General features: G+C 40.0%; 1 protein-coding gene across 5 annotated transcripts in view; it reads left to right on the top strand.

The window, feature by feature from the left end:
* LOC142456719 (uncharacterized) overlaps window positions 1–5,366 on the top strand; it is a 79,595-nt gene extending 74,229 nt beyond the window's left edge. For 4 of the 5 annotated variants that reach the window (XM_075557939.1, XM_075557936.1, XM_075557937.1 and 1 more), the window contains one exon: window positions 935–5,366. In XM_075557939.1, the coding sequence (XP_075414054.1) occupies window positions 1,047–2,084 (1,038 nt within the window). In that variant the 5' untranslated portion in view covers window positions 935–1,046 and the 3' untranslated portion in view covers window positions 2,085–5,366. The remainder of the gene's footprint in view (window positions 1–934) is intronic. The other variant, XM_075557941.1, reaches the window with a different exon arrangement.
* Window positions 5,367–17,213: the final 11,847 nt, after the last annotated feature.

The following is a 17,213-nucleotide window of genomic DNA, read 5'->3' as shown; positions in this document are numbered from 1 at the left end:
TGCCATACTATGCACAAGGTCTTCAGTTCTAAACCACCAGCCATTTCATGAGAGAAAGAGGATGCCTTCTACACTCTGGAGGAGTTATAATCTCAGAAAACTACAGGGGCATTCCTACATGGTCCTATAGGGTCAATATGAGTCAGATTTGAGTCAATTAAAGGAATTTCGAGACATATAGTCCCTGAAAAAAATGGAATTGAAAAGAAAAAAAAATGGAATTGTCCACAAAAAATTTGATGCCCCACTCATGCGTTTGCAAATGAAAGTTTGTATGTTATGGAACTGTAGACAGAGAACTATGATCCTGGTGGTACATTATATTAAGCATTTGGTTACTAAATGTAAGGACAGTGGTTCTAACATATCAGCCACTGCAAATAAGAAATTTTCTTATAAAAATAGCATTTCTAGTCCTTCTTCTAGGCTCATTAGGAATATAATAAATCAATTGCAGTGGATATTTATATCTATATTTATGTTTTAATGTAATATATAAATATATGAATAAATAATATTTATACCTACTTCAATTAATATTTTATGTAAGTTTTAGTAATCCAATTGTGGCTCAAAATGCCATTGAATTAATTCAAACTGTCGACATTAACTTTAATAGTACAAACATTTTGTGGTATATATATATATATATATATATATCTGTGTTTGTGTATCCTTAATTATATGTGTTAATAGTCCTACCACTGTATGTTTTTAATCTATGTGAGTTATATTTTCATTATTGGAAACACTTCTCTTATATCCTGTTATATCATTGATCCATATTTTATTCATTCATTGAAAATTATGGTTATATTATACTCAGGTTTTTAATCTAATGATTTGTTAGGCAATTGAGGGTGTGTGTGTATGTTTACTGTCTATTGTAATGATGAAAATGTAGAAAATTTAAAATAATAATTTTTTTTAATAGAAGATATTTTCCAATCACATCCTGGGGAAGATATGAGGAAAATACTACTGATGAGTTCTCCAGTCAAATTTCTATTCTTCCTCCATTACAAAGACCAGAATAGTTATATCCCATGGAATATTTTCAATACAGAAAACCATTCAAGAGTCTTTCTTCACTAGACCATAATGAACAGTTTCACACTCCATTCAATGCTGACAAATTTAGGAAATGTGAAAAAATATATATCCACACGCCAGCAGAATTTCTAACAAGATACAAGTTCTATGAATATAAAGAAATCTTAAGAGAATCTTTAAGATTCACAGATGATTTGGAAATCTCCAATAAAGCCAAGTCTTATGAATGTAAACAATGTGAGAGAACCTTTACTGGGTCCTTACAACTCACTCTGCATATGAGAATTCACAGTGGAGAGAGGCCTTATGAATGTGCAGAATGTGGAAAAGCATTTACTCGTGCCTCAATACTCAAGAAACATATGAGAATTCACAGTGGAGGGAGGCCTTATGAATGTGCGGAATGTGGAAAAGAGTCTACTTGCCCCTCAATACTCAAGAAACATATGAGAATTCACAGTGAAGGGAGGCCTTATGAATGTGAGGAATGTGGAAAAGCATTTACTCGATCTTCAAACTTCAATGAACATATGAGAATTCACAGTGGAGAGAGTCCTTATGAATGTGAGGAATGTGCAAAAGCATTTAATCAGTCCTCAAACCTCACTCTGCATATGAGACTTCACAGTGGAGAGAGACCTTATGAATGTGAGGAATGTGGAAAAGCGTTTACTTGTGCCTCAATACTCAAGAAACATATGAGAATTCACAGTGCAGAGAGACCTTATGAATGTGAGGAATGTGGAAAAACATTTAATCAGTCTGCAAATCTCAATCGACATAGGAGACTTCACAGTGGAGAGAGACCTTATGATTGTGAGGAATGTGGAAAAGCATTTATTCAATTGTCAAACTTCACTCAGCATATGAGAATTCACAGTGGAGAGAGACGTTATGAATGTGAGGAATGTGGAAAAGCATTTACTCGCTCCTCAGTCTTCAATGAACATATGAGAATTCACAGTGGAGAGAGACCTTATGAATGCGAGGAATGTGGAAAAGCATTTAACCGATCCTCCAGCCTCACTTGACATATGAGAATTCACACTGCAGAGACACTTTATGAATGTAATGAATGTGAGAAATAATTTAGTCACTCCTCACAGCTAACTAAACTTATCAGAACTCAGAGTTGAATGAAGACTTAGGAATTTAAGGAATGTTGTGACAGGTTTGGTAAATCCTGAAACTTGTCTATGTATAAGTTCCACCATGCAGAGAAGTCTGAGGAATTATGAAGAAGCTCTACCACTCTTAATAGTGTAATGGGTTTTTAATTTGTACTCCATTTTCTTAGCTAATGACTTCTATACATACTACGTAAATTTTATGAATTATTTTCTGTTATGTAGAAATAATAGCTTACTACCTCATAGATATATAATGTTTCACTCACTATTTTCTAATATTTTCAATTAAAAAATCTTCTTAAGTCCTTTAGAGGAATTTGGCTGTCATATGGTATGTGGATTTATAACATAAGTATGAGTCAAAATATTTTCAAGGGAATTTTTAATTCTGTGATCCCAACAGTAATATTTCACTGTAGTGTTGTGCTGAAATAACAGTCCTTTCTGGAGCAACCGAAAGACTGATGCTGTCAGTGGTCCCAGCAGAGAGCATTAGATAGGTGAATCACTGCATAGGGAATCCCATCCATGCTTAAGTGATGAAATTGTATACAGCAATCTTAACTAGAACAAACCCCAAAGTGCTAATGACACCACTGTCAACCTGGTCTGAAACCAGGACACAGAAGATATTTTTTCAGGAAGGAAAATTTATTTCTCATATTACATGTAAAACAATGTGGCCTCTAATCCTAGAAACCACAGTTCCTTATATGTCAAATCTGTTTCTGGTATTAAAACAGACTTGCTCAGGTGTATCTGAGTCAAAGGTCACCAAGGAATCAGCCATGTATATTTCTCTTTCCTACCAAGTCTGAAGTATGTTTTACCTTCTTGACCAAAGGCTAAATCTATATGTGGCCATGTAGCAGTGGCATTGTCCAACAGTAGATAATGTGGTCAAACTTTTCTGATCCAACAATGAATATTCAAGAGTCTTGAATCCTCCTCTAAGATCCTGGTTTTATTTTGTTTTCAATTGGTTAGGTCTCATTTGTCCTATAATTTTGGTATTGCCATTTCCACTTGGTTCTTTTCATCTACCAGAGTAGAGCAATCCTAAACCTTCAAATATTTGGTTCCTTTCTACTGAAGAACAAGTTAGTTATTCTTTCATAATCTCTAGTTCTTTATTTTGCCATTCAACTCTGCTCTGGTGAACACTAGGTATATGTTTTTTTATATGAGGTAAGATATTGAAATTTAATAAATTTTTCTCATTAAAACATATTAGGTCAAGAAATTCATGTGTATTAGGATGCAAGTCTTTGTGGGCCTGCAACCTGAGGTCCTTGGGGCAAAGGTACAAAGGGTCCTCTTGTCAGTTTCCGTTGGACACCTGTGGTAGTTACATACTTTCATGTCAACTTGTTAAATAGGTTATAGGGGTGGAGTGTGGACTCAATCATGTCATAGCCAATCATGCCTACTCTGTGTGGGCATGGCCTTTTCCTGAGGATTCTGGGAACTTCTGTCTTCATGCCTGGAGGCGGCACACCCACTATCTGCTTCGTGTTCCTGCTGACAAGCCACATAGCGTTAGGCTGATGAAGCCAGAGCCCTGGAGCTGGAGAAGCCACATGGAGATCCACACCAGTGCAGAAATTCTTCCACTGCAATTTGACACCCAAGACTTACCAGCCACTGGCTGGTGATTTTCCTGCACTTGGCATCATTGCATGTTCTGAGTGAGTCTGAAGAGGAATTTAAAGAATGGTATAGGACATATGGGCTAATATTGGACTTGTGGACTTGATCTTGACTGGGCTGGGATGTTTTAATACAAATTACTCTTTGATATAAAGTTCCCTATTACACACAAATGAGTGTCTCTGGATTTGTTTCTCTAGTTGACCCAGACCAACACAAGACCTTTATTATATCCAAGTTGAATGTTGTCTGTATGACTTTAAGGAGGGCTTCTGGATTCTGGAAGACTCTGCCTCCCGCATAGACCTTCCAGCTGGGCCATGCCCGTTATATTTTTTATTTGTTTGTTTAATGTGACATCTTAAAATCAAAACACAACATTTGGGCTAATTGAATCAGAATTGCCTCCACAGAATCTAACACAACACTGAATGTTTTGGTTTTAATTCCCATGTCATTATAGGAGCCTACAGAAGTCCTGGGGCCTCCTTACTTAGACAAGCTGCCAAAAAAAAGAAAAAGAGAGAAAGATTCCACATCTAATGCATGTGAAAGACTTTGTTATCAATAGCTTATGAGTAATCGGTAATGCAGTAGCTCTGCTGGATAGTATGTAAGACAGAGAACCTCTGATTTCAATTACATGAAGTGTGTGGGGTGCATATATGATGCAGGGAATTAAAATGCATTCTTTGGTCTTAAAGGGTCTGATCAATGCCTTATTTTTTATTGGTGCTGGAGTAGCTCTGCTTAATAATAGTGTGTGAGAGATAACCCCAAGTTTAATGAGTTATCATTGATGCTTTCTGTTCTGAATGCTAATGGTAGATGTTTCTCATCTAAATATAAGACAATTCACACACACACAGGATGTAATGATTGAAATGCAGTGAAAGTAACTTTTTGAGTGTTAATGTTGATATTATACTGGATTCTCCCCTCTGCCAAGTTCAATTATTTCTTCGTGACCCACGACAAACCACGTTTAATCCATTTTACTCTAACTTCATTTCCTCCAAGATAAATCCTTCTTTATACGTTGTGCCAGAAATGAATATTATTCCATATCTTTGTAAATAATAATTTATACATTTTTCAATGACTTCCCATGTTTGTTACCTTATCCTTGCTATAGGTGCTGTCAGGTTAACCCCAATCTAAAAGACCTTATCTAAAATAGAAGACAAGGCAACCTTGCCCATTCCTGTGTCATCTGCTCAATCATTTCTATGTGTGAGCCCAGTTGCCAACTATTATATCAATCCATCTTATTAAGAGCCTCCTTTTTCTGTTGTCAAACATCTATTTTACAAAACACGATGTCCTTCTACAGCAATTTGTTCCTGCTAATGACAAGAGCATTAGGAGTCCTGATGGTGTAGTATTAACGCTGTGGGCTACTAAATGCAAGGTCAGCAGTTGTAAACTTTCCATGTCTCCTCAGGAGAAAGAAGGAACTTTCTATTTCCATAATAAATTACGGTCTTGAAAACACAGAGGTACTGCTCTACCCTGTCCTATAGGGACATTATGAGTTAGCATGGCCTCAATCGCAAGGAGGGGCTTTTTTGGGGGGAGGGTGGGGGCTGTGGGAATGGCATGTCCTAAGCAAAATATCAAGTTTCATTGTGCTGGTTTCTAAGGATCATCTAGGCTGTACTTGCTAATAGACTGACATGCTCATTCTTCCAGAATTTCTTAACGTATTCAATATATATTGCTACCACCATAGTTTGCATAGCCTCACATTTGCTATTTCTACAAGTTGATTAAGGATTGTATTTTAATAATAGTTTGGCACTTTGTTCAAAAAGAATTATTAAAAACTTTGTTGAAAAACTAGTGACTCCTGTATTATGGATTTGTTTTAAGAATTACATGAGCATTCAAATAAAAATCCTGATGTATTTCTTAAAAATCAAAAGAAGAGAGCCAATATTCAAGAAACCAAAACAGAGTTACACAAACAGAATGATAAATGTTCATGGATTGGAAGACCTACTATAGGAAAACTACCAATATTACCAAAAGCACTCTATAAATTCAATGAAATTCCTATCTAATTCTCAGATTATTTTTCAAAATATTTAAAGATAAATTTCTAAGCTTATATGGAAAGGAACCCCAAGATTAACATAACTTCTTTTAAAAAAAGAAACGGAGTCATTAATGCCCAGATACAACTACAGTTATTAATACAGGTTGCTACTGGTGCAATGAAAGCTATATAGACCAATGAATTAGAACAGAGAATTCAGAAATACACTCAAAGACCTACCCACACCTGATTGTTATCAAAAGACTAAAACACATTATGTAGGACATAGGTATCTTCTTTAATAAAAAAGCTGGAATAATTTGATCTCCATTTGCATACACAAAAAAGGAATAAGGCCAATTCCTCACCCCATGTACAAAAACAAAGTCAAGATGGATTAAATAGCTAAATGTAAGTCCTAGAACTATAAGAATTATCAGTGAAAAAAAATAGGTACACATTTCAAGTGATCTCATGCCAGTCATAAACACTATTAAACATAATGAAAAACACTCATGATTTTGTTGTATGGTGCTGTTGTCTGTCCTGACTCACACCGGCTCTATGCCCAACAGAACAGAACACTGGCTCATCCTACACCATCCTCACAATTGTTCCTATATTTGATCACCTTGTTGCAGCCACTGCGTAAACCAAATTTCCTTGAGGAAGGCCCCCTCTTTTGGACTGTCCCTCTACCAAACAGGATGTCCTTCTCCATGGGGTGGCCTCTCCTGACCATATGTCCAAAGTATATTAGACGAAGTCTTGCCATCCTCTCAAAGGAGAATTCAGGGGTAGTAACCTAGCTTAACATGAGGAATTCCATTGTGTTCTGAACCCCATTTTGTTTTAAACTGCCTTTAACCCCCACTACCAGTTAGCACCCATTTCTCCTCCCGCTTCAAGAAGTCTCCAAACTGCCTGCCCAAACAGAAAGAAATGTACACTATCTTGTAAGACCTTTAATTAGTACCTGCAGTTGTGCTGTTCCCTGAATCCTGTTACCATGCCAACCTGATAAGTAATAGCTAGAATATCCTTTCACTTAAGCCAGCCCACTAGTCTAAACTAAAAAAATCCTGGAATGTCTTTGTTCTGGATCAAGAGGTTTCCAGGAGCAAACCCATTCTCAATCCAGCTGTTTAATAAAGGCTCTAGCTATTAATAAAGTGGGTGCTTACGTCACAAGCTGTAACTCTTGCAAGAAATATCTGTTCTTTTGGCAGCATATGCTATTTTCAATATTTTTCACCACGACCATAACTCAAATGCAGAAAATGAAATTAGCAATGAATAAATAATTGGTTTTGCAAAGTTCTTTTATACAATCTCTAGCTTAATGTTTTCCAACCATCAATAGCTCTTTCCAATTCACATTCTAATTTCCAGTAATTTTCAATACATGCTGTTTACGTGGTTGATTAATTTCAGAATGACAAAGTTATTAAAAGCTTCCATTTATTTCACTTTGACATCCATGTTTGCAGCCTAATTTGAATGATGTTATTGTTTATTGAGTTTCTTTGTAGGTAAAGGGATATTGTCCTATCTCACACACACACACACACACCACAATTAATGTAATGCCATTCCATGTTAATCTATTATTCCTTGAAAAGTGGATCATAGAAGTATCTGATTTAAAATAGGCTATATGAATCCATTTCAGTTAATGAATATTTAGGATACAGATCTTCATGTGCTCAGTTTCATTTCTGACATCTTCACATTTTCCTAGATTCATACATTTCACAAACTGATTATTTGTGGTTGTTTTTAGGTGTGACTTTCCATTTTTAGTCATGCCACATAAACACATGAAAGTTCTGAAAACTTAACTCTCTATACATCATTAACATCAACTCTAGTTTGAGGAATCAGCCCTTCTCAAGTCATATATTGAGGACCTTACTGTAGTAACCCACCACAATTAATACAGGGTGCTTTGGGAATCCTCTCAAAATGGTGAATCTATCTTTCACACATGGAGCATTCTCTGTTGTTTGACCGTTAGCTTTGTTTCTTATAATCACGGCCCACTCCAGTCCACTGCCACCCACATGGAGCCTGCTGGACCTAGCTCTTCCAGTAATCACTGAAGAAGAATCCACAAGCTGCACAAGAGGGTCTCTGAGACCCCCAAGGCTGTCTCAGATCACCCCCTGACTCCATCAGTTGCACTTAACACTGGACAAAGAGAAAGGCACTGTTATTAGAAGACAAACACACAAGAAAATGTACACACAACAGGGACTCCGTTTTACATGTTTCCATGTAAAATTCCCAACATGAAAGCCCAACTCAGTCCAAAGTTCATGATTCATTCCCTGTGTTAGCTCAAAATGCAAAGAGCAGAGGTTGCTGGACTGGGGTTTCCCTCCCAAAGCTCCCAGGACAGGGCCACTGCCTGGTTTCTCAGCAGACCAAGCGCTGCATTTACATTTCCTCCCCTGTTTAGGAGCAGAGGAAGAGAACAGCTGGGCTGGAGCTCTCCTTAAGCCTCATAGAACAGAGTTTTCATAAGAGTTACTCATGTACTTTGGATACAGGCTTTGCTGTGGTGATTGTAATGTAGTCTCAATTTTTTAAGGAAGTTTTTCATTTTAATCACTATTCTATACACATAACAACCTGTGTGATATGAGAGTTCAGAATGAATCCTACTTTATTAATGTGGATGCACAGGGTGGTTATGCCTCCTGTCAACATGTTATCTTTTTATAAATCTATTTCTTGTTTAAGAGTATTATTATTTTTTTACTTTAGTTTTACTTAATTTTTCCCAATCATGGAATCTCCTTGTTTCATAAAGTGATTCATACAGCATTCCCAGTTTTTCATTTTAAGATCCAGCCACTGTACAGTGATGTCTCCCTCTAATATCTTGCATAGGACATTCATGTTCTCTCCCTCTTTGTCTTCATCAAGCAAACTATCTCTTGATCAATTTACTTGAACTTCCAGGAGAATGAGTTTCAACTTAATTGATTTACTTATTGTGTTCTTTAAATTTTATGTCACTTGAAAACGTTAGTTTTTCCTGCTAAACTATAATAAAACATCCTTATTTTTCCACCATTATGAGAGGAAATTGAGGTAATTAATATCTGATCTTTCTATCTCAGTATAAAGATGATGGTGATTGTTTAAATAAAGATTGATAGTCTCAGAAAGCCCCCGGGACAGTTCTGCTCTGTCCTAAATGATCACTATTAGTCAAAATTGACTTCATTTCAGTGATTTTTAATTTTTCTTTCTATAATATAGGTACTCTTGATATCAGTCAGAATTGATTGGGCATAATATATTGATTTACTTTACAAAATACTCTTTAGTTTGAATCTCACCCATTTTGTTATGTTGTGTTTTATTTTCATTCAGTATGAAGTAACCATCCAAGAAAAATTATATAAATGTATATGATAGAAACACATGGTACAAAATGTGTATATACATATGTGATTACAAGTGATTGTGCATATACAATTCATAAATGAGTGGTTTTTAGAGTACCTATGGTATTTATAACAAATAATGTGGGAAAAATACTTTGAAGAAGTACTATGCTTTGGATGGAAAGGATGATAAAAGAAATCATTTTGTGCTTTCTTACCCCACACTCCACTTGGCTAGAGGTTTGACCTCTGCACCTGCCCATCCCAGATGACCCATGTAGACCAGCTCTATTCCTGTGCAGAAATTTGTGGCCCCTTGGTGTGTGTCCCAAGCAGTAAACGTGACTTGTTCTCACTTGTCACAGGGTTCAACTGCAAGGAGAAACATTATGTAGTCTTGATTCTGGAGCTCAAGAAGAAACCCTTTAGAGATGAAGCATAGTATGTTATGCTACCAAAGCTTACTGTAAAAAGACACTCTGACTCCTTCAGAAAGCACGAGCACATCCAGCTCTGGTGATACTACCTGGTTAGAGCGTCGCTCGATGAAGCACAACTGCGGGAAATGACATGTGATGCACTTCCTGCTCCTCAGGCTCCCACCACTGTGCAGGACAATTAGGGACACAGAAAATAGTCATGGATGACAAATAATAGAGGTCTCATTCATGTCCACACATTTTGAGACTCTTAACACTCACAAGGAGAAGAACATCCAGGGGAAAACCTTGATTTCTGGACAAGGTCTGGTTGCAGAAGAATGCAGAGGCCTAGGGTGAGAAGAGTCTCACCAGGTTTTGAAATTTAATCTGGAAGGTGAAGAGGTCACATGCATGTTAGAAGCCCCAAGTGTGAACCAGGTAAATGTCAGGACTGTTCTCCATCTTGTGTCAGAAACTAGATGGAAAGCCAGCCTCCCTCACCATGGTAGCTCTCAGTGGTTAAGAAGCCAGGAGCCTCATCAGGAGGTAAATGAAATGGCTGCCACAAAGACCGTGCACACAAGAAACATTCGGATTTCCTAAGTAGCATGCTCTAATTGAGAAAGGCGTTCAGGCCCCTTTTCTCATTTCTAAGCACACTCTTTCTTCCTCCTAACTTCTATGTGAACATTACTTCCAAGAACATTGGGACAACACACATAGTAGAGAATTTTGTGAAAAGGGGACCACAAATTGGAGGCTCAGCTTTGGGCAAATCTCTCAGCATCCCACTGGATCCTTTACCTTGACAATGGTCATGAGAATAAACCCCACCCTGGATGAGAGGTGGAATGAAGGGAGTCACCACCTTCCCTGATGATGTACATACCAAGGGTTTTAAAACACTTTGTGGATAGATGAAATAATATTGAAATTATATCATAATATTGGAAAGAAGATAGAATTTTCCTATGAACATGTTAAGCCCAATGGAGTGTGTTTTCAATATTCTTTCAGAAATTCCTTGATGGACATGAGAATGATGAGGGCAATGAATGTACAAATGTGCTTTACACAATTGATGTATGTATGGATTGTGATAAGAAATGTATGAGCCATAATGAAATGATTTAAAAAATAAAGATTATAGATAGTCTCAAAATTTTCCCACTCTGAGACGCAAAGCTACTGTCATGTAATTATTCTGGACTGCTCTGCTCCCCACAAAAATACTGGATACTCACATAAATACACACTACACTCATAGGGTATACGGACAAAAGAGCACAATATATGAAGTATCATAATCACATGTCCTTCTTTTTGCTGATTGGGAAAATGCAGTTAGGTTCCAATTTTCCTATAAGTTGACTGAACTTCAATTCATTTGACAGTTAAACTGTGTCAGAGTCCTAGGACTTACACACCAGGCCTTGAGATGTTTTTCACATTTTAGATTTTTTAAAGATTTTTTCACAGTTGCAGATCATGGGAGGCAGACTAGTTGAGCATGATGACCACTAGACTAGCATTCTCTCAGCAGTGGGGGCTTGTCATACTTTTGTTCCCACAGTTTTTCAGGAGAGACCAGTCCCTAGAGGACATCATGCTTGGTAAGGGAGAGAGAGAGGCAAAGAAGTGAAAGGTCTTGGACAAAATAGATCGACACAGGGGCTGTCACAATAGGCTCAAACGTGGGAACATTTGTCAGGATGGTGCAGTACGGGGCAGTGTTTCATGCAGTTATATAGAGGGCTTTAGGGGTTGGAATGGACACGATGCCACCTAACAGCAACATAGAAAAGGTTGCACTTTCATGATAAACTTTCACAGCATCGCCAACTAGCTATGACATAAAGTCACAGGAGCTTCCCCAGTCACTCTACAATTCTGCTACAACAGCGTAAGGTCATGTCGACCCAATAAGCCTTTCAAAGTCTCATCCACAGCAGTGCATCAGGTGACATGTTTCAAAGCCTTCCCATTCCCCTATGATGAACCAAACCAAATGTAGTGCTGCCAAGTACATTTTAACTCATTTTGACCATATAAGACAGAGTGAAACTGCTCATTAGTGTTTCCAAGTCTGTAAGTCTTACGGGCTGTGGTAGACAGGGTTCTCTAGTGAGACAAACCAGATTGCTAGTAATTATATATAAATATATTTATAAAGATAGATAAAATAATACAAGAAATTAACCGTTAAATTATATACAGATAGATAATATAAGAAATTAACAGCTAAATTATAAAGCAGTGAGACACTAGCAGTCCTTTAAGGCTTGAGAGCCACCAGTTGCCAGTCGCCTTCTGTAGAGAGAGCTGGGCTATATATATCCAGGCAGCAAACTGCAAGACAGGTCCCCAACTGTCATCAACTGTCAGTACCCAGCTCCAGAGATGAACATTCCAAACGTGTGGGCTTAAAGGGACCTCAACTTACAGCGACACAGTCCACAGGTTAGGCATCCCAAAGGTAGTGTACCCCTTTAAACTGAGGCACAGAAAAATCAAGGCGAGGCTCACCAAGCCATTTATCCCTCTACCCATCAGTTAATCATACTTGTGTTTATCGGCCAGGCTGGCACAATAAACTATCGCAATCCACCCCTTGCCAACCCGGCACCTGTACAAAATTCTTTAACCATACATACTTATATAATTTCCAGATATTAATGAAATCACACTTATACTTATCATCAATCATCTATCATACATGTAAATGAAAACACACTGGGTCAAATTATATCTATCATACTTGAACAAAGGAAATATATGCAATAATCACATACAAAGAATATACATTGACAATTACAAGCCTCGCTTTTGCAATTGATCATGTGGTTGTAATTGATAGGTAGAACTACCTTCTACTGCTATCCATTCTGTATTACCTTTGCCCTCAGCAAGCACGTCAGCTGGCTGTGGTTTGTGGCCTGGCGCGGTGACCCAGACCTTCATTACTGAGGGGTCTGGGTCATTATAAGTCCTGTTAGGATTGGGTTGCTGTAACTTACCATTTACTTTATTAACAGGGCATGGTAACACTAAAGTCGGCCTATGGGATCTCCTGGATTCCAGACATATTCTTCTTTACCTCCATTATGTAGTACCAGTCGAATTTCTCCTTGGTAGTCAGGATCAATCACCCCACTTAGTACGGTGACACTCTTCCTGACCTGTTGATCCAAAGGCATGAGAAGTCCAAAGTGCCCAAGGGGCATTCTCAACTGCCAGCTCAGTGGAATCCGTGCTGTGTTTCCAGGTGGGAGGGTTCCTTTCTTCGCGTCCAGGACCTCCAGGCCTGAGGAACACAGGGTTGCTGGGACAGGAAGCAAAAATGCTGCAAGGGGATCACTAGGAGTAATAGTGAGTGGTGCCACTCCAGCTTCCACCCCTAGGTTCTTGGACCCATGAATTCTGGCTATTGGATACACAGCACCATATACTGGCCGCTGGTTTAGGCCGCATACAGCTTCCTGGAGAACATTTCCCCAGCCCCGCAAGTTGTTGCCACCTAGTTGGCACCATAATTGTGTCTTTAGGAGCCCATTCCAACTTTCTATCAAGCCGGCAGCTTCAGGATGATGAGGAACAAGATACGACCAGTGGATTCCGTGGGAATGGGCCCATTGCCGCACTGTATTTGCTGTGAAGTGAGTTCCTTGATCTGAAGCAATGCTATGTGGGATGCCATGCCGGTGGATGAAGCATTCTGTAAGTCCACAAATAGTAGTTTTGGCAGAAGCATCACATGCAGGGAATGCAAATCCATATCCAGAGTAGGTGTCTATTCCAGTATGAACAAAACGCTGTCCCCTCCATGATGGAAGTGGTCCTATGTAGTCAACCTGCCACCAAGTTGCTGGTTGATCTCCCCGAGGAATTGTACCATATCTAGGACTTAATGTTGGTTTCTGTTGCTGGCAAATGGGACACTCAGCAGTGGCAGTGGCCAAGTCAGCCTTGGTGAGTGGAAGTCCATGTTGCTGTGCCCATGCATAACCTCCATACCTGCCACCATGTCCACTTTGTTCATGTGCCCATTGGGCGTTAACAGGGGTGGCAGAGGAAAGAGGAGGACCAGTCTCCACAGCGCGTGTCATCTTATCCACTTGATTATTAAAGTCCTCCTCTTCAGAGGTAATCCTTTGGTGAGCGTTCACGTGAGATACAATTAACTTTACTTTCTTGGCCCATTCAGAGAGGTCTATCCACATACCTCTTCCCCACACCTCCTTGTCACCAATTTTCCAATCATGGTCCTTCCAATTCCCTGGCCATCCAGCCAAGCCATTAGCCACAGCCCATGAATCAGTATATAATCTCACATCTGGCCATTTTTCCTTATATGCAAACTGAATGGCCAGGTGAACTGCTCGAAGTTCTGCCCATTGGGAAGATTTCCCTTCACCGCAGTCCTTTAGGAAGATCCCAGGAAGGGGCTGTAGTGCTGCTGCTGTCCACTTACGAGTGGAACCTGCATATCGTGCAGAGCCATCCATAAACCAAGCATGACTTTTTTGGTCTTCATTTAAAGTATGGTAAGGAACTCCCCAGGAGGCCATAGGTGCAGACTGAGAGAAAGGAGGCAATGTGACAGGAGTGGAGACTGTGGGCATTTGGGCCACTTCTTCATGCAGCTTACTTGTTCCTGCAGGTCCTGCTTTGGCCAGATCTCCTATATACAACTTCCATTTAACAATGCAGTGTTGCTGCGCACCTCCAACTTTTTGGTTACGTGGGTCAGACAATACCAAGTTCATGAAAGGTAATTCAGGCCTCCTGGTGACTTGGTGGCCCATGGTGAGGCGCTCAGTCTCCACCAAGGCCCAGTAACAGGCCAACAGCTATTTTTCAAAGGGGGAATAGTTGTTTCCAGATGCTGGCAAGACTTTATTCAAAAATCCCAATGGTCTACGCTGTGATTCACCAATAGGGGTCTGCCAAGACTCCACACTGCATCTTTATCTACAACTGACACCTCTAGCACCATTGGGTCAGCTGGATCATATGGTCCCAGTGGCAAAGCAGCTTGCATGGCAGCCTGAACTTGTTGAAGAGCCTTTTCTTGTTCTGGGCCACACTCAAAAATGGAGGCTTGTCGTGTCACTTGATAAATAGGTCGAAGAAGAACACCCAAGTGAGGAATATGTTGCCTCCAAAATCCGAAGAGGCCCACTAGGCATTGTGCCTCTTTTTTTGTCGTTGGGGGAGCTAAATGTAATAGCTTATCCTTCACTTTAGTAGGAATATCTCGACATGCCCCACACCACTGGACCCCTAGAAATTTTACTGTTCTTGAGGGTACCTGAATCTTTGTTGGGTTAATTTCCCAACCCCTTGTATGCAGATATTGTACCAATGAATCTAGAGTCTTTGATACATACTCCTTAGTGGGTCCAATCAGCATAATGCCATCAATAAAATGAACCAGTGTGACATTTTGTGGGATAGACAGGTGGTCAAGGTCCCTTCGGACTAAATTATGGCACAGGGCAGAAGAGTTGATGTACCCCTGGGGGAGAGTTGTAAAAGTATATTGTTGCCCCTGCCAGGTGAAAGCAAACTGCTTCTGGTGGTCCTTTGAGACTGGTATTGAGAAGAAGGCATTAGCCAGATCAATAGCTGCATACCATGTGCCAGAAGAAGTATCAAGTTGCTCAAGCAATGTAATCACATCTGGGACAGCAGCTGCAATTGGAGTCACCACCTGGTTAAGTTTACGATAATCCACGGTCATTCTCCAGGATCCATCTGTCTTCTTTACAGGCCAAATTGGTGAATTAAATGGGGATGTAGTAGGAATCACCACCCCTGCATCTTTCAAGCCTTTGATGGTGGCACTGATCTCTGCAATCCCTCCAGGAATGCGGTACTGCTTTTGGTTTACTATTTTCCTAAGTAACGGCAATTCTAATGGTGTCCACTTGGCCTTTCCTACCATGATAGCTCTTATTCCACATTTTAGGGATCCGATATGGAGGTTCTGCCAGTTACTAAGTATGTCTATTCCAATGATGCATTCTGGAACTGGGGAAATGACCACAGGATGGGTCTAGGGGCCCACTGGACCCACAGTGAGGCATACTTGAGCTAAAATTCCATTGATAACTTGACCTCCATAAGCCCCCCCACTCTGATTGGTGAGCCTTCGAAACATCTTGGGTCTCCTGGAATTAGTATCAGTTCTGAGCCGGTGACTAGTAATCCCCGAAAAGTTTGATTATTTCCTTTCCCCCAATGAACAGTCACTCTTGTGAAAGGCCACAGGTCCCTTTGGGGAAGGCTAGAAGAAAGACTAACAGTATGAGCCTTCAGTTATGTAGCAGGGTCCTCCTTACAAGGAACCCAGCCTCCCCTTCATTCAAGGGGTTGTGGGTCTGTAAATTGGCTCTGGTCTGGGAATTGATTGAGCAATCGTGACTGTCTATTCTGCTGTTCACCTGATCTACCATCCTTTTGCCTGTACAGATCAAGTAAATATTCAGTAGGCTTCCCATCTATTTCATTCCTGGGGACACCGTGGCTAAGTAGCCAATGCCATAATTCCACACGAGACAGGTTGCTTGAATTATTATTGAAAACTTGTTGCCTATTATAACCACGCCCACCCTGTCTCTGTTGATTCAGTGCTGACACCTGCCCTCTACCATCACGGGGACCAATCAGCCCCATTGTGGGCAATGTCGGAGTTCACTTAGGGCAGTGCCCACTGTTAATCCTGGTGCACATAGAATAGCAATTACAGGAGTCTTAAGACATGCTGGGGACCACTTCACAAACATGTTCCTTTTGGTTGTGGTAAAGGGTATGTCCTCAGGACACCCCCTTTTTGGGTCTATGGGAATATCTTGATAGATCCATTCTAACATACCAATTTCTCTAAGCTTTTGCATGCCTTCCTCTATAGTGTACCAAGGGGGGTCAGGTACTTCAAGTTGGTCTAATCTAGGCCATCAGGTAGTCCATGCCTCATTGAACCAACCAAATAATGACTTAGAACCTTTTATAGCCTGTCTCGCAGAGATACTAAAAGAAGAGTCTGTGCTTAGGGGTCCTATATCCAGAAACTCAGACCGCTCTAATATTACATTTCGTGCACCAGTATCCCACACCCTTAGTAACCATTCCCAGGGATATTCTCCAGGCTTTTGCTTGTACGTATTTGAGAACTCGAGCAGGTCTTTATGTGTGTAGCGCGCTTCTTCTTGGATAATCATCTCAACCTCACCTTTAGAAGGTTTCTGAGACTTCATTTTAGTGACAGGTCTAGCAGAAACAATGGGTGGTGAGGGTGTTTCCTGGGTGCTCTCAGCAATATCTTGTGAGGCATCTTCCTCAGGTAATGCTAGTGATGCAGCCCCACCTGGCATATCAACTTGAATAGTTTGGCTAATCAGCTCAGGTGTTTCTAAGGGCTCAATATCCTCTCGTTCTGGATCATCAGCCCATATGTTTCCATCCCATGTTTCAGGGTCCCGACTTTTCCCAATTAATGCCCTTACTTTGGTTTCAGACA

This window comes from Tenrec ecaudatus, chromosome 9 (assembly GCF_050624435.1).
Source record: "Tenrec ecaudatus isolate mTenEca1 chromosome 9, mTenEca1.hap1, whole genome shotgun sequence".
Lineage (NCBI taxonomy): Eukaryota > Metazoa > Chordata > Mammalia > Afrosoricida > Tenrecidae > Tenrec > Tenrec ecaudatus.
The sequence above is the reverse complement of the archived record's forward strand: the minus strand, read 5'-3'. Positions and strand labels throughout refer to the sequence as shown.